The 23,604-nt window shown below is 46.1% G+C and overlaps 1 protein-coding gene across 10 annotated transcripts in view; it reads left to right on the top strand.

The window, feature by feature from the left end:
* The window catches only part of UNC13B (unc-13 homolog B), a 330,375-nt gene extending 307,781 nt beyond the window's left edge, over positions 1-22,594 (top strand). For all 10 annotated transcript variants that reach the window (XM_073680363.1, XM_073680367.1, XM_073680366.1 and 7 more), the window contains 7 exons: positions 3,625-3,748; positions 5,047-5,103; positions 10,206-10,286; positions 10,460-10,607; positions 13,089-13,181; positions 13,559-13,718; positions 21,131-22,594. In XM_073680363.1, the coding sequence (XP_073536464.1) occupies positions 3,625-3,748; positions 5,047-5,103; positions 10,206-10,286; positions 10,460-10,607; positions 13,089-13,181; positions 13,559-13,718; positions 21,131-21,416 (949 nt within the window). In that variant the 3' untranslated portion in view covers positions 21,417-22,594. The remainder of the gene's footprint in view (positions 1-3,624; positions 3,749-5,046; positions 5,104-10,205; positions 10,287-10,459; positions 10,608-13,088; positions 13,182-13,558; positions 13,719-21,130) is intronic.
* Positions 22,595-23,604: the final 1,010 nt, after the last annotated feature.

The raw sequence follows: 23,604 nt of genomic DNA, 5'->3' as shown, positions 1-23,604 counted from the left end.
GCTTTAGACCCCTCAGCATAGTGGCTAGCGCGGACCCATACATTGTGTTTTAGGCACAGGAATGCTAGCCTGGGTAGTAGGCCTAGCACTGGGAGAGACGATGATGCCATCTTATTAATGCAGTGCGCTAAGCTGGTGTTTTTTGTTATGAAGCGTATATTTTTGTAAGCCAGGAGCGCGCCCCATATTTCTATTGCTACCACTATTGGGAAGAAAAATTATTTTCAGGGCTAGATGCAGCGAAAAATTATTATTAATTGAAAAGCTGGTGGAGCTTGGTATAGATGGCCTAATACAATGAGACCCACACACTGCTAGAAGGCCAAATATTTTTTCAGAGTTAGATGCAGAAAAAAATTATATTCAGTTTGCAACCTGATGGAGGTCAGTATAGATGGACTAATAGAACAAGTCCCACACACTGCTAGAAGGCCAAATATTTTTTCAGAGGTAGATGCAGACAAAAAATTATTTTGAATTTGCAACCTGATGGAGGTCAGTATAGATGACTAATAGAACAAGTCCCACACACAGCTAGAAGCCCAATATTTTTTCAGAGGTAGATGCAGAAAAAAATATATTCAGTTTGCAACCTGATGGAGGTCTGTATAGATGGATTAATAGAACAAGTCCCACACACAGCTAGAAGCCCAATATTTTTTCAGAGGTAGATGCAGAAAAAAATATATTCAATTTGCAACCTGATGGAGGTCAGTATAGATGGACTAATAGAACAAGTCCCACACACTTCTAGAAGGCCAAATATTTTTTCAGAGGTAGATGCAGACAAAAAATTATTTTGAATTTGCAACCTGATGGAGGTCAGTATAGATGGATTAATAGAACAAGTCCCACACACAGCTAGAAGCCCAATATTTTTTCAGAGGTAGATGCAGAAAAAAATATATTCAGTTTGCAACCTGATGGAGGTCTGTATAGATGGATTAATAGAACAAGTCCCACACACAGCTAGAAGCCCAATATTTTTTCAGAGGTAGATGCAGAAAAAAATATATTCAATTTGCAACCTGATGGAGGTCAGTATAGATGGACTAATAGAACAAGTCCCACACACTTCTAGAAGGCCAAATATTTTTTCAGTGCTAGATGCAGAAAAAAATTATATTCAGTTTGCAACCTTATGGAGGTCAGTATAGATGGACTAATAGAACAAGTCCCACACACAGCTAGAAGCCCAAATATTTTTTCAGAGGTAGATGCAGAAAAAAATTATATTCAGTTTGCAACCTGATGGAGGTCTGTATAGATGGATTAATAGAACAAGTCCCACACACAGCTAGAAGCCCAATATTTTTTCAGAGGTAGATGCAGAAAAAAATATATTCAGTTTGCAACCTGATGGAGGTCTGTATAGATGGATTAATAGAACAAGTCCCACACACAGCTAGAAGCCCAATATTTTTTCAGAGGTAGATGCAGAAAAAAATATATTCAATTTGCAACCTGATGGAGGTCAGTATAGATGGACTAATAGAACAAGTCCCACACACAGCTAGAAGGCCAAATATTTTTTCAGAGGTAGATGCAGAAAAAAATTATATTCAGTTTGCAACCTTATGGAGGTCAGTATAGATGGACTAATAGAACAAGTCCCACACACAGCTAGAAGCCCAAATATTTTTTCAGTGGTAGATGCAGAAAAAAATTATATTCAGTTTGCAACCTGATGGAGGTCTGTATAGATGGATTAATAGAACAAGTCCCATACACAGCTAGAAGCCCAATATTTTTTCAGAGGTAGATGCAGAAAAAAATATATTCAGTTTGCAACCTGATGGAGGTCTGTATAGATGGATTAATAGAACAAGTCCCACACACAGCTAGAAGCCCAATATTTTTTCAGAGGTAGATGCAGAAAAAAATATATTCAGTTTGCAACCTGATGGAGGTCAGTATAGATGGACTAATAGAACAAGTCCCACACACTGCTAGAAGGCCAAACATTTTTTCAGAGCTAGATGCAGAAAAATATTATATTCAATTTGCAACCTGATGGAGGTCAGTATAGATGGACTAATAGAACAAGTCCCACACACAGCTAGAAGGCCAAATATTTTTTTCAGAGGTAGATGCAGAAAAAAATTATATTCAGTTTGCAACCTTATGGAGGTCAGTATAGATGGACTAATAGAACAAGTCCCACACGCAGCTAGAAGGCCAAACATTTTTTCAGAGCTAGATGCAGAAAAATATTATATTCAATTTGCAACCTGATGGAGGTCTGTATAGATGGATTAATAGAACAAGTCCCACACACAGCTAGAAGGCCAATATTTTTTCAGAGGTAGATGCAGAAAAAAATATATTCAGTTTGCAACCTGATGGAGGTCTGTATAGATGGATTAATAGAACAAGTCCCACACACAGCTAGAAGTCCAATATTTTTTCAGAGGTAGATGCAGAAAAAAATATATTCAGTTTGCAACCTGATGGAGGTCTGTATAGATGGATTAATAGAACAAGTCCCACACACAGCTAGAAGCCCAATATTTTTTCAGAGCTAGATGCAGAAAAAAATTATATTCAGTTTGCAACCTGATGGAGGTCAGTATAGATGGACTAATAGAATGATGCTATGCCCAAAAGATTTTACTTCACTAGGTGCAGTAAAAAAATTGGTATTCTATACACAGGTGGTATATCTTGCAACACAGATAGGCTACTCCACTGACTAACACACTCTGCAATAGGCCAAAAAGGATTAGCTTTGCTAGATTCAGCCAAATGCTGTGAAAAAAACTTGCACAGCACTGGCACAGACCTGCCTGGCAAAAACTGATAGGAACTGATGTAACCTAGTCCTGAAAAGGACTCCAATTACAATTAGTCTTTACTCCCACAATCTATCTATTTAAGAGCACAGACCTGCCTGATAAAAGTCGTAGGAAATGCTGTAACCTAGTCCTTAAAAGGACTGCAATCACAACTATTCCCTACTCCCAAGCTATCTGTATATTTGTGCGAAAATTGGCTTGAAATTAACAAGGTATAGCGCACACAGCAACAGCGGTGCCGTCTAACACGCAGCTGCAGCAGTGAGAAAATGGTGGCGACGGGGAAAATGGCTTGGTCTTATAGGGCAAGGACATGTGACATACACTGCCAATCACACATGCCCTTGCTTGTGTGAAAAAAAGCACTTCGCTCCGTGTGTGCGCTGCTGATAGGCTGACAGATTGCACCTCCCCACTGCAAATGCGGGAAAGAGAAAAAAAAATGGAGATCTTCATTGTTCCTGCAGAGATCCATCCCCTGCCCCTCCCCCCGCCCCGCTGTACACTCAAACTGCGTATTAACATTAATTTTCATTACTGAGAAAAAATCCAGTTATGATTTTGGTGCACGAACAGTTATCGAACATAACCTCGAACAGCCGAATTTTTCTCAAATTGTTCGTGTTCGCCGAACGGCTCGAACACCGCCCAAAACAGCTCGAATTTGAGATTGGCGAACAGTTCGAGTAGAACAACGCTCATCTCTATTAGTAGAGTTTCCCTTTAACAGGAACAGATTCCCCCCACCCCAATGTCCCTGTGTCTCCTGGGTGCCCTCCATATCAGGCCAATATTTCATTTTCCTAATTGTGAGCTTTTCTCCCTGCAGTTTAACCTTATTCGCCACCGTCTGTGAGAAGACTGTCCTGAAGCGGGTCCTGAAAGATCTCTGGAGGGTGGTGATGAACACGATGGAGAAGATGATCGTTCTTCCTCCCCTCACGGACCAGTCGGTGAGTGTCCTCCCCATCGATGAAACCGCAACCGTGACATTGCTCGCAAAAGTTATACTTAGTGCCTAAGGAGGTCCCTCTGCAAAGAGGGAGAGGGGGTCCTAGGATAGACTTTGCACCAGCACATAAGGGGTTATTGGTATCCCAGCCACTCCCGGTGTATCTCATCCAACCTCCTGGACAATGCTGCCGCACAGCTGACGTGTTCCCGTCACTGGATGACGGTGAAGATCACTGCTGCCTCCTGTGATATTTGCTGACGCGCGTCGCCCTACATAGTCTGTGGGAGGCGCTCTGCACCCATGTCCATAGGCACATTCATCTTAACTAGTGATGAACTTGCTGGGGGGTGGACGCTCATTTTATTGGAGAAATAACTGCAGTGATTCCCAATATCCCTTTCCAGGGGTGTAGGAAGACATTTGCTTGTAGTCACTGCAGAGGGTGTATAGTGTATTTTTGTTCCCTTGCTTATATTGTCTTCGCAGTGTTATCTGCTTGTCGCAGGCATCACAGGGACGCAGATCTACTGTGTAGGATCTATAGGGATGACGGTAGCTATAATGACCCTGTACAGGAGATTTTGGGGTGCATCCCCCTTTTTGTGCCTTCAGAGGTTCAGGACTTATCTTCTTCTCTAACTGACCTTTATTTCCCCTTTCCTCTGGGTGGATTCCTGTTGTCATAAGATGGTAAGTTTGGGGAATCCTCGTCCCCATTCCCCCATATTTGTGCTGTTCGCACACTTTATCCCTGACGGGCCTTATGTGTAACCCTTCGTGTGACACATCTCATACCATCCAAGGGATGACCCTGGTTCACCTGTGCCGCCACAACTACATCACCATTGGCTCCGCACCCCCCCGCACCACAACTGTCCTTACCTCGTCACGTCCTAAAGTCTTATCACATGGCATATAATATGAAGCCGGGACGATCAGGCGCGGCGGAGTGTGCATGTTATAAAGCAATCCACTTGTCACCTCACAGTGAGATTGGGCTGATCAGCATTGCCTGCCCGATTATTGTTGGGGGCTGTACAGCGCCCTCCTTGTGTGGATGTAAAGAAACGTAGCACATCGGAGCGGGTAGTTGCAGTTTAGTGTTACAGTGCAATCTAATAATCCTCCATCTTTGTGTCCAACAATGGATGATGGGAAATCACGGATATAAGATTCCTCCTGAGTCCTGACTATGACGTGCACAAATTGATCCGGGAGAGTCAGACTGTCAGGTAAATCCTTGTGCTGACGTCCATGTCAGTAACATTTTCTCTTTTTTCTTCTTTCCGCTCTCAGGGAACTCAGTTGATTTTCAGTGCAGCCAAGGAGCTGGGCCAGTTATCAAAGCTGAAGGTACGGACGCTGCAATCTCCTAGACGTCTTGTAGCCGTGTGTGTGATGTGTCTCTTCTTGTGCAGCCATTCCATTGTCACACGACTGCGCTGCTCAGCTGCTCCTGTCACATCATCCCTGCCATCCAAATTTTGCATCACATAGTAACAATCCCTCACACACCCCTGTATGTCATAATGCACGGTGCCGATCCCTCACATCCCCTGTAAGGCCATAATGCACGGTGCCGATCCCTCACATCCCCTGTAAGGCCATAATGCACGGTGTCAATCCCTCACATCCCCTATAATGCACTGTGCCGATGCCTCACATCCCCTGTAAGGCCATAATGCACGTTGCCGATCCCTCACATCCCCTATAATGCACCGTGCCAATCCCTCACATCCCCTCTAAGGCCATAATGCACGATGCCGATCCCTCACATCCCCTATAATGCACGGTGCTGATCCCTCACATCCCCTGTAATGCCATAATGCACGGTGCCGATCCCTCACATCCCCTGTAAGGCCATAATGCACGGTGCCGATCCCTCACATCCCCTGTAAGGCCATAATGCACGGTGCCGATCCCTCACATCCCCTATAATGCACGGTGCCTATCCCTCACATCCCCTATAATGCACGGTGTTGATCCCTCACATCCCCTGTAAGGCCATAATGCACGGTGCCGATCCCTCACATCCCCTGTAAGGCCATAATGCACGGTGCCGATCCCTCACATCCCCTGTAAGGCCATAATGCACGGTGCCGATCCCTCACATCCCCTATAATGCACGGTGCTGATCCCTCACATCCCCTGTAATGCCATAATGCACAGTGCTGATCCCTCACATCCCCTGTAAGGCCATAATGCACGGTGACGATCCCTCACATCCCCTGTTATGCCATAATGCACGGTGCCGATCCCTCACATCCCCTGTAAGGCCATAATGCACGGTGCCGATCCCTCACATCCCCTGTAAGGCCATAATGCACTGTCCCGATCCCTCACATCCCCTGTAATGCCATAATGCACAGTGCTGATCCCTCACATCCCCTGTAAGGCCATAATGCACGGTGACGATCCCTCACATCCCCTGTAATGCCATAATGCATGGTGCCGATCCCTCACATCCCCTGTAAGGCCATAATGCACGGTGCCGATCCCTCACATCCCCTGTAAGGCCATAATGCATGGTGCCGATCCCTCACATCCCCTGTAAGGCCATAATGCACGGTGCCGATCCCTCACATCCCCTGTAAGGCCATAATGCACTGTCCCGATCCCTCACATCCCCTGTAAGGCCATAATGCACGGTGACGATCCCTCACATCCCCTGTAAGGCCATAATGCACGGTGCCGATCCCTCACATCCCCTGTAAGGCCATAATGCACTGTCCCGATCCCTCACATCCCCTGTAATGCCATAATGCACAGTGCTGATCCCTCACATCCCCTGTAAGGCCATAATGCACGGTGACGATCCCTCATATCCCCTGTAATGCCATAATGCATGGTGCCGATCCCTCACATCCCCTGTAAGGCCATAATGCACGGTGCCCATCCCTCACATCCCCTGTAAGGCCATAATGCACGGTGCCGATCCCTCACATCCCCTGTAAGGCCATAATGCATGGTGCCGATCCCTCACATCCCCTGTAAGGCCATAATGCACGGTGCCGATCCCTCACATCCCCTGTAAGGCCATAATGCACGGTGCCGATCCCTCACATCCCCTGTAAGGCCATAATGCACGGTGCCGATCCCTCACATCCCCTGTAAGGCCATAATGCACGGTGCCGATCCCTCACATCCCCTGTAAGGCCATAATGCACGGTGCCGATCCCTCACATCCCCTGTAAGGCCATAATGCACGGTGCCGATCCCTCACATCCCCTGTAAGGCCATAATGCACGGTGCCGATCCCTCACATCCCCTGAAATGCCATAATGCACGGTGCCGATCCCTCACATCCCCTGTAAGGCCATAATGCACGGTGCCGATCCCTCACATCCCCTGTAAGGCCATAATGCACGGTGCCGATCCCTCACATCCCCTGTAAGGCCATAATGCATGGTGCCGATCCCTCACATCCCCTGTAAGGCCATAATGCACGGTGCCGATCCCTCACATCCCCTGTAAGGCCATAATGCACTGTCCCGATCCCTCACATCCCCTGTAAGGCCATAATGCACGGTGCAGATCCCTCACATCCCCTATAATGCACGGTGCCGATCCCTCACATCCCCTGTAAGGCCATAATGCACGGTGCCGATCCCTCACATCCCCTGTAAGGCCATAATGCACGGTGCCGATCCCTCACATCCCCTGTAAGGCCATAATGCACGGTGCCGATCCCTCACATCCCTTGTAAGGCCATAATGCACGGTGCCGATCCCTCACATCCCCTATAATGCACGGTGCAGATCCCTCACATCCCCTATAATGCACGGTGCAGATCCCTCACATCCCCTATAATGCACGGTGCCGATCCCTCACATCCCCTATAATGCACGGTGCCGATCCCTCACATCCCCTGTAAGGCCATAATGCACGGTGCCGATCCCTCACATCCCCTGTAATGCCATAATGCACGGTGCCGATCCCTCACATCCCCTGTAAGGCCATAATATGCGGTGCCAATCCTTAAACATGACCTTATCAGATTTGTGCAGTCACATAGTGACTTTTCATAGCGTTTTTCTGTGGGACATTTAATGTTTTGATAAAAAGTTCAACCACGTTCACATACTTTTCGGTTTAGTTTGTCACCAATTTGAGGATCTCTGCTCACTGTTTGTAGAAGAATGTATGAATTGTTTATACACTGCTCAAAAAAATAAAGGGAACACTCAAATAACACATCCTAGATCTGAATGAATGAAATATTCTCATTGAATACTTTGTTCTGTACAAAGTTGAATGTGCTGACAACAAAATCACACAAAAATCATCAATGGAAATCAAATTTATTAACCAATGGAGGCCTGGATTTGGAGTCACCCGCAAAACTAAAGTGGAAAAACACACTACAGGCTGATCCAACTTTGATGTAATGTCCTTAAAACAAGTCAAAATGAGGCTCAGTATTGTGTGTGGCCTCCACGTGCCTGTATGACCTCCCTACAACGCCTGGGCATGCCCCTGATGAGGTTGCGGGTGGTCTCCTGTGGGATCTCCTCCCGGACGTGGACTAAAGCATCCGCCAACTCCTGGACAGTCTGTGGTGCAACATGGCGTTGGTGGATGGAGCGAGACATGATGTCCCAGATGTGCTCAATCGGATTCAGGTCTGGGGAACGGGCGGGCCAGTCCATAGCTTCAATGCCTTCATCTTGCAGGAACTGCTGACACACTCCAGCCACATGAGGTCTGGCATTGTCCTGCATTAGGAGGAACCCAGGGCCAACCGCACCAGCATATGGTCTCACAAGGGGTCTGAGGATCTCATCTCGGTACCTAATGGCAGGCAGGCTACCTCTGGCGAGCACATGGAGGGCTGAGTGGCCCACCATGGTAATGCCACCCCACACCATTACTGACCCACTGCCAAACCGGTCATGCTGAAGGATGTTGCAGGCAGCAGATCGCTCTCCACGGCGTCTCCAGACTCTGTCACGTCTGTCACATGTGCTCAGTGTGAACCTGCTTTCATCTGTGAAGAGCACAGGGCGCCAGTGGCGACTTTGTCAATCCTGGTGTTCTGTGGCAAATGCCAAGCATCCTGCACGGTGTTTGGCTGTGAGCTCAACCCCCATCTGTGGACTTTGGGCCATCATACTACCCTCATGGAGTCGGTTTCTAACCGTTTGTGCAGACCCATGCACATTTGTGGCCAGCTGGAGGTCATTTTGCACGGCTCTGGCGGTGCTCCTCCTGTTCCTCCTTGCACAAAGGTGGAGGTAGCGGTCCTTTTTCTGGGTTGTTGCCCTCCTACGGCCCCCTCCACATCTCCGGGTGTACTGGCCTGTCTCCTGGTAGCGCCTTCAGCCTCTGGACACTACGCTAACAGACACGGCAAACCTTCTTGCCACAGCTCGCATTGATATGCCATCCTGGATGAGCTGCACTACCTGAGTAACTTCTGTGGGTTGTAGAGTCCGTCTCATGCTACCACGAGTGTGAAAGCACAACCAACATTCAAAAGTGACCAAAACATCAGCCAGAAAGTATTGGTACTGAGATGTGGTCTGTGGTCCCCACCTGCAGAACCACTCCTTTACTGAGGGTGTCTTGATAATTGCCAATAATTTCCCTCTATTGTCTATTCCATTTGCACAACAGCATGTGAAATTGATTGTCAATCAGTGTTGCTTCCTAAGTGGACAGTTTGATTTCACAGAAGTTTATATTCTGTTGTTTAAGTGTTCCCTTTATATTTTTGAGCAGTGTATATCCTGAGGCTCAGGTCCAACAAGGTTCACACTTGCCCTGGGGCCTCTGATATTCCGCACTTGGGGTTTTTTTTTTGGTAAAGTGACAGCACCCAAAATGGATACCTAACCGCCCCTATTATATGTTATAATCAGTAGGGTCTACTAGGCACCATTTGTGTCCATCAAAGGACAGATCCTTTTTTTTTTTTTTTTTACAGGCATTTAGTTTTTCTGTTTTTAGAACAAAACTCCAAACACCAGTGTGAACCGCGGCTAACACAAGTGCATGGCTCAATATAAGAGATCTAACGAGACCTGCCACATTCTGTTCACCATAATCAAGATAGGTTTCCACCTTGTGGGTGAATAATTGACAAGAATAGATACTTTCGTTAGCAGCAAGCAGAGATTTTGAAAATACTGAGAATTGGAAACACAACCTGTACAGAAAGTTATAGACTGGCCGAGCGCCGCGTGTAGTGGACTCTGTCGCCCTCTTGTGGCATTGATAAGTCTTTGCTATCTGCGCCCGGTTTACATATTTGAAGCCTGTAGAATGGCAGCATTGGGTTCCTGCCCCGTGTGTGTATAGAAGATAGATCTGAATTATATAGCTATATATTTAATTTTCCAATACCATAGGTTTGCATTTAGTATTAGGTTAGATGGATATGTTTGGCTCATTCAGATGTCTGCTGGCTTTCTGTGCTGCCTACTATACTTATTAAACCCTTTCTGTCCTTGCAGGATCATATGGTGAGAGAAGAGACTCGCAGTCTGACCCCGAAGCAATGTGCTGTAATGGACTTGGCTCTGGATACCATCAAGGTAAGTGCCGGCTGATCACGCCGTCCTCACCCAGGAGGAGTAGGGGTCCCGCACAGATGAGCCTCTGTGTCTCTGGGGGTCTATGGGACTATGGTTTGGGAGAGGGATGGCTGGTGGGTTTTGAGGTTATGGGTGCAGCACGTCTCTCAGCTTCCTCTCCTCTTACTTTGCAGCAATACTTCCATGCAGGAGGGAACGGCCTTAAGAAGACTTTCCTGGAGAAGAGCCCGGACTTGCAATCTCTGCGCTACGCCTTGTCCCTGTACACACAGACCACAGATACGCTCATCAAAACCTTTGTGCAGACCCAGACAGCACAAGGTAACGTACAGGAATCTGAGAAGGCAAAGATCCGCCATCTGTATGTATAGACGTATGACATATCCTAAAGCCGCCACTGGATAGAAATAATGGATGGAAGTTGCAAAGCTTCGCTGTTTCCCAGTTTCCACCTGATTATTATAATATGGCGCTTATGATGTCACTGTGACCGCAATGATGATAAATCATCACGCCATCATGTTACTGTCACTATGAGATGTCATATAGATATAAAATGTAGATAGATCCAAGAAACGTCTGCCAGGAATGTTTAACCACTTGACAGAAGAAGACGAGTCTTGGATTGTGTCTGCAGCTGAGGCCAGTCAGTCCCCATAAAGCACGTCGTTGTCTTCGCCTGTCGATCTTGTGTTCTCTCTCTTTGCATAACTCTCTCTTCCTCTTCTCTCGCCTGCTGTCTCTTGCGTTCATGTCTCAGTGCATGATGGGAAGGGTGTTAGGTACACGGCTAATGAGGACGTTCACCCCGAGAAGGGTATGTGTGTTGGTATTGTTGTATGTTCTATAGAGAGACCAAGCAAATCCCGCGCAGGCTCCTCTCCCATTACAGACTAGTGATGGCGCCCCCTTCCACATCCCCACCCTTCATAACTTCACACATCCGACAATCACGGTCCGAGTACTGATCAGTTGCAGGTCTCTTGACCTGAACCGAACGGTCTCATAATCTTATAGGAGGCTGAGATCAGGTCAGGAGCCCCGGGGCCAGACCTGGCATTGCGACCCACACTCGGACATGTGAAACCGGCCTTACTCCTTGTCATATCTCATCACCATGTGACATAGAAAAAAACCTTTAAACATTAATTTCTGTAAATTGCTTTGTGAACACGTTCCATTACTTATCTTGTACTGATACTGTGTACTCCAGAGCTGCACTCACAATTCTGCAGACTTCAGAGATAAATTCCCTCCTTGTTCAAGGTGTGCCCATTGACCGTCAGTTCAAAGGTGGCACCCATCTGATTCTAGTTTAGCCTGATCATTTAGGGGTGTCACCAGCCAGCTTGTGGTGCAGGATTAGAAAATCATGGCTGCTCTATTCCCAAAACAACGCCACCCCTGACCACAGGTTATATGTAGTGTTGTTGCACAGCCTTATTCACTGTTGCAGCTGAGCTGCCATACCAGACACAACCTTCGGACAGGTTTGGTGCTGTTTTTAGAAGACAGTGGCCATGCTTTTCTAATCCTATAAAACCTTTTTGACAACCAGTAGAATTGTGAATGCAGCTCTGGAGTAAAATACAGACTGTAATTCAATATCAATACATAAGCACAAAAATAAAGGTCCTTATTTCCAAGTATATATGCAACCGGGCGATCAGAGATGAACTCAATAATCCAGTTTACCCCAGTTTATCTGATGTCAAATGCGATAGTAAAGAGCAGTACCCGGCCTTGCTTAGCTGCACTGGGGCTGTATCTAATTTTGGCTCAGGAAAATTGGCATGTGCCCTCCCTGGCACCCCAGTAAACAGGTTGCCTCACCCGATAGGTTTGTCTAGTCGCGTGTACAGGCTATAAGCCTACATGGTGGTCGTAGATGGTGTCCCGTGTTCTGGTGTCCCGTGTTCTGGTGTCCCGTGTCTTTCATGTTGTCCTAAGTGTGCCATGTCTTCAGTAAGAAGCCAGAGATAAGGAAATGCGGAAACAGCTCGTCTTTTACATGTTACATATACTTGTAACCACTCTATGCAATATTACATCATGTCTTATTCTCCATTCACCAGCAAAGCTGCGTTTACAAATTAAATGGAGTCGGTAACACACAAGCTCCAGAGAATTAAATGGAATTTGTCAGCAGTTTTTTTTTCTATGTAATCTCAGATCAGAGACAGAGCCTGAATCCAGGGATATATCCCTCATTTAGCAGCTTGCGTAGTTTCAATACAATCAGTGTTTTATCAGCAGGCAATTATCACTACAGGACTAGGTCTCATGTGCAGACCAGTCAGGATAATCTGTGTATAACCCCGTCCCCACCACTGATTGGCAGCTTGCTCACAATGTACACAGGAAACTGCCAATCAGGGGTGTGGGCAGGATTATACAGGGCTCATCACTGCTACATCTGCAGCAGAAAAAAAATGGGATTCTGTCAAAACTGCAGCAAGCAGCCCAGTAAGTAACACATCGCTGGAATCAGGGTCTCTGCCCCTACATCACTCTGCTCTCAGATCACGTAGCAAAACCTACTGACAGATTCCCTTTAAGCCCCCCATACACATTGGGTAGATGTTGGCTGAACTATCCCCCCTGATTCCCTAATACACAGGAACCCTTGGCCGATATCTCTACTACCATTGGTAGATCCAGCCACATATGAGGAGATCTGCTGACCATCTGATGTCCCTGGTGGTCACACACATAAGGCTAAGAGCTGGATGTGCCAATGGCTGGCACAGGTGTCCTGGGCTCGTCATACAACACTTCTATACACAGATCTCTCTTTTCTAGGCTCTGGCGTGGATGATCCTGTGGGGGAGGTGTCCATACAGATAGACTTGTTCACACACCCCGGGACCGGCGAGCAGAAGGTGACTGTGAAAGGTACGGGAATCCACAGATCGATCTACAACCTAGGCAGAGCGGCTACGTGCTCCAGTCCTATTACAGCCCGGTCACACAATTTTTGCTATTAATCTGCAGAAAATTAGCTTTTGTGACCAGGAAGAGAGCTTTTTGAAATGTTCCGATTTTCAATGAGAGAATTGAAGACTTTACATCTTTTCATTTACATACACAGCAGCCAATCTGAACAAGCAGTGCTGCAGGTCAAAGCATGGTGGTGGGACTGACCAGCAACCTTAGATAGGAGGTGAAATTCACTCCTACTGCTGTGGGGATGTCATTAAACATGGCAGCAATACCTCTGTCAATCTGTAGGGGGTGTGATCTTATTAAACCGGCGTCTGCTTTTCCCTCAGTGGTGGCAGCAAACGACCTGAAATGGCAGACAACAGGGATGTTCCGGCCATTTGTGGAGGTCACCATGATCGGTCCTCATCAGAGCGATAAGAAGCGAAAGTTCACTACTAAATCAAAGAGCAACAATTGGGCTCCTAAGTACAACGAAACGTTCCACTTGTGAGTATAATGGTGTCAGCAACGAAAGCTGATATTTGTGGTGTAAGAAATGTAGAAACCAGAGATTGCGGCCACCAGAGGCTGATGACATCACTGAGAATGCAGCCTATCCATTCACAAGAGACTGATGACATCACAGAGAATGCAGCCTATCCATTCACAAGAGACTGATGACATCACTGAGAATGCAGCCTATCCATTCACTAGAGACTGATGACCTCACTGGGATGCAGCCTATCCATTCACTAGAGACTGATGACCTCACTGGGATGCAGCCTATCCATTCACTAGAGATCAGTGACATCACTGAGAATGCAGCCTATCCATTCACTAGAGACTGATGACATCACTGAGAATGTAGCCTATCCATTCACTAGAAACATATGACATCACTGAGAATGCAGCCTATCCATTTACCTAGAGGCTGATGACCTCACGGGGATGCAGCCTATCCATTCACTAGAGACTGGTGACATCAGTGAGAATGCAGCCTATCCATTCACTAGAAACTGATGACATCAGTGAGAATTCAGCCTATCCATTCACTAGAAACATATGACATCACTGAGAATGTAGCCTATCCATTCACTAGAAACTGATGACATCAATGAGAATGCAGCCTATCCATTCACTAGAGACTGATGACCTCACGGGGATGCAGCCTATCCATTCACTAGAAACTGATGACATCAATGAGAATGCAGCCTATCCATTCCGTAGAGACTGATGACATCACTGAGAGTGCAGCCTATCCATTCACTAGAAACTGATGACATCAATGAGAATGCAGCCTATCCATTCACTAGAGACTGGTGACATCACTTAGAATGTAGCCTATCCATTCACTAGAGACTGATGACCTCACTGGGATGCAGCCTATCCATTCACTAGAGATCAGTGACATCAGTGAGAATGCAGCCTATCCATTCACTAGAGACTGATGACATCACTGAGAATGTAGCCTATCCATTCACTAGAAACATATGACATCACTGAGAATGCAGCCTAACCATTTACCTAGAGGCTGATGACCTCACGGGGATGCAGCCTATCCATTCACTAGAGACTGGTGACATCACTGAGAATGCAGCCTATCCATTCACTAGAAACTGATGACATCAGTGAGAATTCAGCCTATCCATTCACTAGAAACATATGACATCACTGAGAATGTAGCCTATCCATTCCGTAGAGACTGATGGCATCACTGAGAATGAAGCCTTTCCATTCACTAGAAACTGATGACATCAATGAGAATGCAGCCTACCCATTCACTAGTGACTGATGACATCACTGAGAATGCAGCCTATCCATTCACTAGTGACTGATGACATCACTGGGATGCAGCCTATCCATTCACTAGAGACTGATGACATCAGTGAGAATGCAGCCTATCCATTCACTAGAGACTGATGACATCACTGAGAATGCAGCCTATCCATTCACTAGACTGATGACATCACTGAGAATGCAGCCTATTCATTCACTAGAGACTGATGACATCAGTGAGAATGTAGCCTATCCATTCACTAGAGACTGATGACATCAGTGAGAATGTAGCCTATCTGTTATGTTCTGCTACCAGAGCTAAGGAAAGAGAGGAGATCTGTCCCTACGATAGAACTCCGCTTGATCCCTACGATGTAACAGGGGACCTGATCCTGCGATCAGACCTGCTAAAGTCCTCAGCTAGTCTGTACGGAGACCTATAGATGTGGGGAAGGAATCCCTACAAGTACTAGGGACTGGAAGCAAAATGGACACCTCCTAACAGAAATAGTAGCAGACAGACGAACAAACAAAATATATAGAACACAGAGGTCCGAAGACCAAGCAAACTAACAGAGTTAGATACTGAGCACCGGCTAGCTAAAGAGTAGTAATACAATGAAGTCCAGCAAAGCCAGAAGGGCGGAGCAGGACTAAATAGGCTAACAAGGTCATGTGACCAGCAATAGAAAAAACCTAAGAGCAAGGTTCTAACAGTACCCCCCCTTCTAAGAGGATCCTCCGGATCCCCTAGGACCAGGCTTATCAGGAAATCTCCTGTGAAACGCTCTGATAAGTCTGGACGCGGAAACATCATCCGACCTCACCCATGAGTTATCCTCGGGTCCGAAACCTTTCCAGGCCACGAGATACTGCAAACTACCTCTATACTGTCTAGAATTAAGGATGCAAGAAATTTCATATTCCCCGTCCTCCACCACCGGAGGAACAGAGGCAGAGGCATCACAATCCGACACAACAGCTTTTTTCAACAGAGAGACATGAAACACCGGATTAATTCTCCAGGAGGTAGGAACCTCCAACCTAACAGCAGATTGGTTGACAACCTGAAGCACCTTAAAGGGCCCTACAAACTTGGGACCCAATTTCTTAGAAGGAATCCTCAACCGCAGATTCCTAGAGGACAACCAAACCATGTCACCAACAGCGAACAAAACCTCCTGTCGTTTCCTATCAAAGTAGTCTTTAGATTTTCTGTTAGCCTCCTGAAGATTACCACGCACATCCGTCCAAACTCTCTCCAAATTGCCGGAAAAATTCTCCTCCTCAGGCACGGCAGATACCAACTTGGAGAACGACCCAAACGACGGATGTCTCCCAGAGCAACAAAAAAAAGGCGAACAACCAGCAGAAGAAGATGTATGATTGTTCAGAGCAAATTCAGCAAGTGGCAGAAACTCAGACCACCCCTCTTGATTGTCTGCCACAAAACAACGCAAGAACTGCTCAACATCCTGGTTTTTCCTTTCTGTCTGGCCATTAGATTCAGGATGATATCCGGATGAAAAAGACAAATGAACTCCCAACCTGTCATAAAAGGTACGCCAAAAAAGAGCCACAAACTGAGGTCCCCTATCAGAAACAATGTCAGTAGGAACGCCATGAAGTCTGACAATTTCCTTGACAAAGGCCTTAGCGAGAGTCTTAGCGCAGGGCAGTTTGACGAAGGGAACCAAGTGACACATCTTGCTAAAACGGTCCACGACCACCCAGATGACAGTAAAACCCTCAGAGGGGGGAAGGTCAGTTATAAAGTCCATAGCCAAATGTGTCCAAGGAGCACTGGGAACCTCCAGAGGACAAAGCAACCCCGCAGCAGGAGTATGTGAGGACTTAGATCTAGCACATACAGTACATTGACGCACCCACTTAATGACTTCCTTCTGCCATCCAGGCCACCAAAAACTGCGACCCACCAGTCTCTTGGTCTCAGAGATTCTGGGATGACCTGCCAACCGAGATTCGTGACACTCAACAAACAAATCTCTCCTAAAGGTCCCAGGCACAAACAACCTCCCATGGGGAGTGTTAGATGGGGCATTCTCCTGTGCTTTAAGAATCTCATCTTCCAAAACGGAGTCCAAAGCAGCTATCACAACACCTTCTTGTAAAATGTTCTCCTCTTTCTCAGCACCGACTATGGGAGAAAAACTGCAAGACAAGGCATCCGCCTTAACATTCTTAGTACCTGGGATGTAAGTAACGGAAAAATTAAACCGCGAGAAAAACAGTGCCCACCTAGCCTGACGGGCATTCAGGCGCTTGGCAGCATCAAGATATATCAGATTTTTATGATCCGTAAAAACCTGAACGGGAAATTCAGCACCTTCCAAGAGGTGGCGCCAGTGTTCAAATGCGAGTTTAATAGCCAATAATTCCCGATTACCAATATCGTAATTCAGTTCAGTCTCCGAAAATTTTTTTGAAAAAAAGGCACAGGGATGTAATCCATCCCCGTTATCCTGAGACAATACTGCGCCAACCCCCACAGAGGAAGCATCAACCTCAACCAAAAACGGCTTAGTCACATCAGGCTGCATAAGGATGGGAGCAGAGGTGAACCTCTCCTTTAGAAACACAAAAGCTTCAATGGCCTCAGAAGACCACTGAACCGCATCAGCACCTTTCCTGGTGAGATCGGTCAGAGGTTTGACAATAATAGAAACATTTTTAATGAATTTTCTATAATAATTGGCGAAACCCAAAAACCTCTGTATCGACTTCAAACCAATAGGCCTAGGCCATTCCTGTACAGCTTGAACTTTCACCGGGTCCATCTCAAAACCTTCACTGGAGATAATGTAGCCCAAAAAACTAATTCTCTGTACAGCGAACTCACATTTCTCCAGCTTAGCAAAAAGTGAATTGTCCATTAATAACTGTAATACCTCACATACGCTCTGCCAATGAGACTCCAGATCCGGCGAATAAATCAAAATGTCATCCAAATACACAACCACATTTTTGCCGATCAAAGGTCTAAGGATGTCATTAATAAGATTCTGAAAAAATGCAGGAGCATTGGTAAGACCAAAAGGCATAACCAGATTCTCAAAATGACCCACAGGAGTGTTAAAAGCAGTCTTCCATTCGTCACCCTCCTTCATGCGCAACAGATTGTATGCCCCCCGAAGGTCAATTTTAGAGAACCACTTGGCCCCCACTAACTGGTTAAACAGATCATGAATCAATGGCAGTGGGTAAGGATTGCGTACAGTAATTTTGTTAATCTCACGAAAATCCAGACAAGGACGTAAACCGCCGTCCTTTTTTTTTACAAAAAAAAAATCCAACCGCCACAGGAGACTTAGAGGGCCTAATGTGACCGGCGGCCAAACTTGTCTGTATGTATTCCTCCAAAGCCTTCCTCTCAGGAATAGTAAGATTAAATAAACGACTCTTAGGAAGAGTCGCTCCAGGGACAAATTCAATAGTACAATCATAGTCTCTATGGGGAGGCAAAACCTGCGATTCCTTCTCAGAAAAAACTCTCCAAAAATCCTGAATAGGAACAGGCAATTCCCCCCTATCCACAGCTGCAATACGCCCGTTACAACACTTGTCATAACATTTATGGCTCCAGGATTTAATTTCATTGGTAGACCAATCCAGTACAGGATTGTGAAATTTTAACCAGGGCAATCCCAACACCACCGGAGAAGGCAAGTTATTCAAAACTACCAAATCCAAATTCTCATGGTGAACACCATTAATAGTGAGGGGAAATTCACAGACCTTGAGAGTAATATTCTTCAAAGGGGAGCCATCCACAGAAACCACAGCAATGGGGGATGACAAAGGTTCGGGTTTTAAATTGAGTTTTTTCAAGAATCCCCCATCAATTACATTCAGAGTAGACCCACAATCGACAAACACCCGAAATTCCATTAATTTTTCCTGAGCAATAGTGGAGGCAGCTAAAAATACACTCTTGGAATTTAAACAGGCAATACGGGCATGACTGACCATTTTTTTTTCTTTCTTCATACGAAGCACACAGCTTTTAATGAAATGACCAGAATTTCCGCAATAGAAACACAAACCTTCAGAAAATCTGCGGTCTTTTTCTTGAGAGCGAGGTGCCATCGCTCCAATCTCCATCGGCTCTCCACTGTTAGTACACACATTCTCATGACCAGAAACTGACATAGCAGAGGATTTGCTCTCATTAACCCTTGCACGCAGTCTCCTATCCACCCGTATAGCTAATTGCATAGCCTGTTGCAAATCTTCAGGTGTGGGATAAGCAATTAGCAGGTCTTTAACCCTTTCACTAAGCCCAGCAAGAAACAGACTCTTCAGAGCAGAATCGTTCCACCCTATTTGAGTAGACCACCGACGGAAATGAGTACAATATTTTTCCACATTACCTGATCCCTGTCTCAAACGTCTCAACTCAGTCTCAGCAGAGGAGACACGATCAGGATCATCATATAATAGCCCCAAAGCAGAAAAAAAACTATCCACTGATCTAAAGCATGTATCACTAGGTTGCAAAGAAAAGGCCCACTCCTGAGGCTCTTTGCGCAAAAGTGACAATATGAACCCTATGCGCTGGGATTCATCCCCAGAGGACCTGGGTCTCAAACGAAAATACAATAAGCAAGCATTTTTAAATGAAAAAAATTCTTGGTGTTCACCAAAAAATAAATCAGGCAAACGTACCTTAGGCTCCAAGAAATGTGCTCCAGAACAGTTACTCACGTGCTGATGGAGCTCGGCCACCTCCAGAGAGAGTCCCTGCAGGCGTTTAGCCAAATCCAGAACCGACACCATGATGGAACAGAAAAATCTTTCCTTAGGGAATTTGCGGGCTGGACTTGCTGTTATGTTCTGCTACCAGAGCTAAGGAAAGAGAGGAGATCTGTCCCTACGATAGAACTCAGCTTGATCCCTACGATGTAACAGGGGACCTGATCCTGCGATCAGACCTGCTAAAGTCCTCAGCTAGTCTGTACGGAGACCTATAGATGTGGGGAAGGAATCCCTACAAGTACTAGGGACTGGAAGCAAAATGGACACCTCCTAACAGAAATAGTAGCAGACAGACGAACAAACAAAATATATAGAACACAGAGGTCCGAAGACCAAGCAAACTAACAGAGTTAGATACTGAGCACCGGCTAGCTAAAGAGTAGTAATACAATGAAGTCCAGCAAAGCCAGAAGGGCGGAGCAGGACTAAATAGGCTAACAAGGTCATGTGGCCAGCAATAGAAAAAACCTAAGAGCAAGGTTCTAACACTATCCATTCACTAGAGACTGATGACATCAGTGAGAATGCAGCCTATTCATTCACTAGTGACTGATGACATCACTGAGAATGCAGCCTATCCATTCACTAGTGACTGATGACATCACTGAGAATGCAGCCTATTCATTCACTAGAGACTGATGACATCAGTGAGAATGCAGCCTATCCATTCACTAGAGACCAGTGACTTCACTGAGAATGCAGCCTATTCATTCACTAGAGACCAGTGACATCAGTGAGAATGCAGCCTATCCATTCACTAGAGACTGATGACATCACTGAGAATGCAGCCTATCCATTCACTAGAGACTGATGACATCAGTGAGAATGTAGCCTATCCATTCACTAGAGACTGATGACATCACTGAGAATGTAGCCTATCCATTCACTAGAGACTGATGACGTCGGTGAGAATGTAGCCTATCCATTCACTAGAGACTGATGACATCACTGAGAATGCAGCCTATCCATTCACTAGAGGCTGATGACATCACTGAGAATGCAGCCTATCCATTCACTAGAGGCTGATGACATCACTGAGAATGCAGCCTATCCATTCACTAGAGACTGATGACATCACTGAGAATGTAGCCTATCCATTCACTCGAGACTGATGACATCACTGAGAATGCAGCCTATCCATTCACTAGAGGCTGATGACATCACTGAGAATGCAGCCTATCCATTCACTAGAGGCTGATGACATCATTGAGAATGCTGCCTATCCATTCACTAGTGAACACTGACCTGACTGTAGCATCTGGAGAATTGCTGGATGACATTTTTGTGTTGTTGTTGTATAAAATGGCTGCCATTCTGGTACCGTACTCCTCTACATGACTGTCCTTCTTTTCTCTTCCCCTCCTTAGTATTCTGGGTAACGAGGACGGACCGGAGTGCTACGAGCTTCAGGTGTGTGTGAAGGATTACTGTTTTGCCCGTGAAGACCATGTGTTGGGAATAGCGGTGGTACAGCTGCGGGACATTGCTGACAAAGGCAGCTGTGCGTGCTGGTGTCCGATGGGACGCCGCGTCCACATGGACGAAACCGGACTGACCATCCTGCGCATACTCTCCCAAAGGACCAATGACGAGGTTGCCCGGGAATTTGTCAAGTTGAAGTCGGAGACGCGCTCTACAGAGGAGGGCAGCTGAGCCCTGACATGTCTGCTCTATGTGCCAATTCTTACTGCTCTTGCTGCCTTCGCGCTCCCTGTCCCGTACTCTGCACAAGTGGACAGGAGAGGATAGCGAGCTGCGCAGATTATTTATTTTTGTGTATTGCCTGATGGCGCAGGAATCCTTCAGCGAGCGAAACGCGTCGGGTGTCCTGTATATATCTATAGAAAGTGACTCTTCTTCGGCCCTCGGAGGTGCGATGGTTCTGGACTTCTCTAGCGCCCACTGTCCTATCTACGTGACTGTTAAGGCAATGGGTCACCAGGAGCCGCGGTGCCGGACTGTGCTGCTCACAGACGCAGAGTTCATTCCTCCTTAAAGGCGCAGTCATGCAGAGCACATTTGTGTGTAGTCAGGAACAATTCGACCCGGAGCCAAGCCTGATCCACCATCTTTTTTAATCATCTTGCAATACGCTGTTTATTTTTGGGGTTTTTATGTCCCACATTTGGAGAACTTATCAGTTGTTTTATTAAGGTCACGTCATTTTATCTTCAAGAAGGCACGATGTTATAAGACATCCATTTTGTTTTTAATGTTTTCACAGCTGATTTTTTTTGTTTTTTTTTAAAGACCTGTGCATAGTTTGGTGGTATAGTACATTAGTCTTTAGGGCAGAATGCACCTTTAAGGGAGGAAGTGTTACGATAACTTTTAATGTGCCATATATCACTCCACTGGTGCTCCGCAACCAACACCGGCTTCTTACAGAGGAAAGGTGGATAGGTTTGTTTTTTTTTAATGTTATATTTTGCACTACTTTGAAGATGTATTCAGTGTCCGCTCCATTATGGGTGAGAAGAACAAGACACGATGAGGACGGAGAACGTTCCTTCTATCGTTGTATTATACAGTGTAATTAGTCCCAGCGTGGTCGCCGAGATGCGCGCTACAATACATCCCACTCCTCTGTAATATACAGTGTACAGACATCAGAAGCCCCCAATTCCCTCCCCTGGGCATGTAGTGTTCATTGCTGCTCCTGCCAAGATTGCAGCGTGTCCTCCGGTGCTGGCTGTACAGCGCGACAGCTGCCACGTGGCAGGCAACTGTATAGTAAGTGTAAAGAGTGAGAATATAATGTAGAATCGTTATTGTACGTGCCATTGTCACTGACCACATAGCTCAGCCCTCAATAAAAATCTTTATTGTAACATGTCTGGTCTGTTTGTCATATTCTCACCAGGAATGATTTGGGGGTAACAAAAATAAAGAACATTGGGCTGTTATAAAAAATATCAGTGTCTGCATTTGTCTTTACAAACTCACAATATGTCCTCTCTTCTCTCTCTTTTTTTGAGGATTTAGCATTCCTGTAAATCACTAGCCTAATATTTAGTTCTATACCCACAGTTTTTTAGAACTTCTTCACATCTATGTTGCATAGAGGCAACCAACATCTGGCAACTGTCAACTGTTATTCCAGCCCAGAATGCTTTGACTACATCCCACAATTTCTGGCATTTGTTGGCTTTGCCTCAGAAACTGCATTTTTGATGTCACCCTACAAGTGTTCTATCGGATTAAGGTCCGGGGATTGGGCTGGCCACTCCATAACCTCAATTTTGTTGGACTGGAACCAAGATTGTGCTCGTTTACTGGTGTGTTTAGGGTCGTTGTCTTGTTGAAACACCCATTTTAAAGGGAATCTATCACCACTTTGGAGTTATCAGACCTCTACTATGGCCATACAGGGTATAGAAAAGTAAATCTATACATACCTGCATGGCCCATAGTAGAGGTCTGATTGCATAGAAATCTGTTTTTATAAACTCCGTCTTTCACAGGCTTGGCGTCCGGGGGACGCCAAGCAATCCCCGCCTATGTGCTTATTATTCCCCCGAATCCCCGCCTATATGCTTAATTATCATGTCCGACGTGCACTGTGTCCCCTGACTTCCCGGGCATGCGCAAAGCGCCGCTCACATAGAGCGGGCTTTGCTTCATCCTGGACGTGTCTGCCTGTGCACTGCGCTGCAGGTTTCTATTGCGCAGGTGCCGGGAAGTGACAGTGACTCCCCGGCGCCTGCGCAATAGAAACCTGCAGCGCAGTGCACGGAGAGATGGAGCCGGGATGAAGCAAAGCGCGCTCTATGTGAGCTCTATGTGAGCGGCGCTTTTCGCATGCCCTTGCACAAGTGGGAGCACAGTGCACGTCGCCGTG

The sequence above is a fragment of the Phyllobates terribilis genome, unplaced genomic scaffold (assembly GCF_046119375.1).
Source record: "Phyllobates terribilis strain yellow unplaced genomic scaffold, ASM4611937v1 Scaffold_1__5_contigs__length_1240528914, whole genome shotgun sequence".
Classification (NCBI taxonomy): Eukaryota; Metazoa; Chordata; class Amphibia; order Anura; family Dendrobatidae; genus Phyllobates; species Phyllobates terribilis.
Note: the sequence above shows the minus strand (reverse complement) of the source record. Positions and strands in the feature narration are given on the sequence as shown.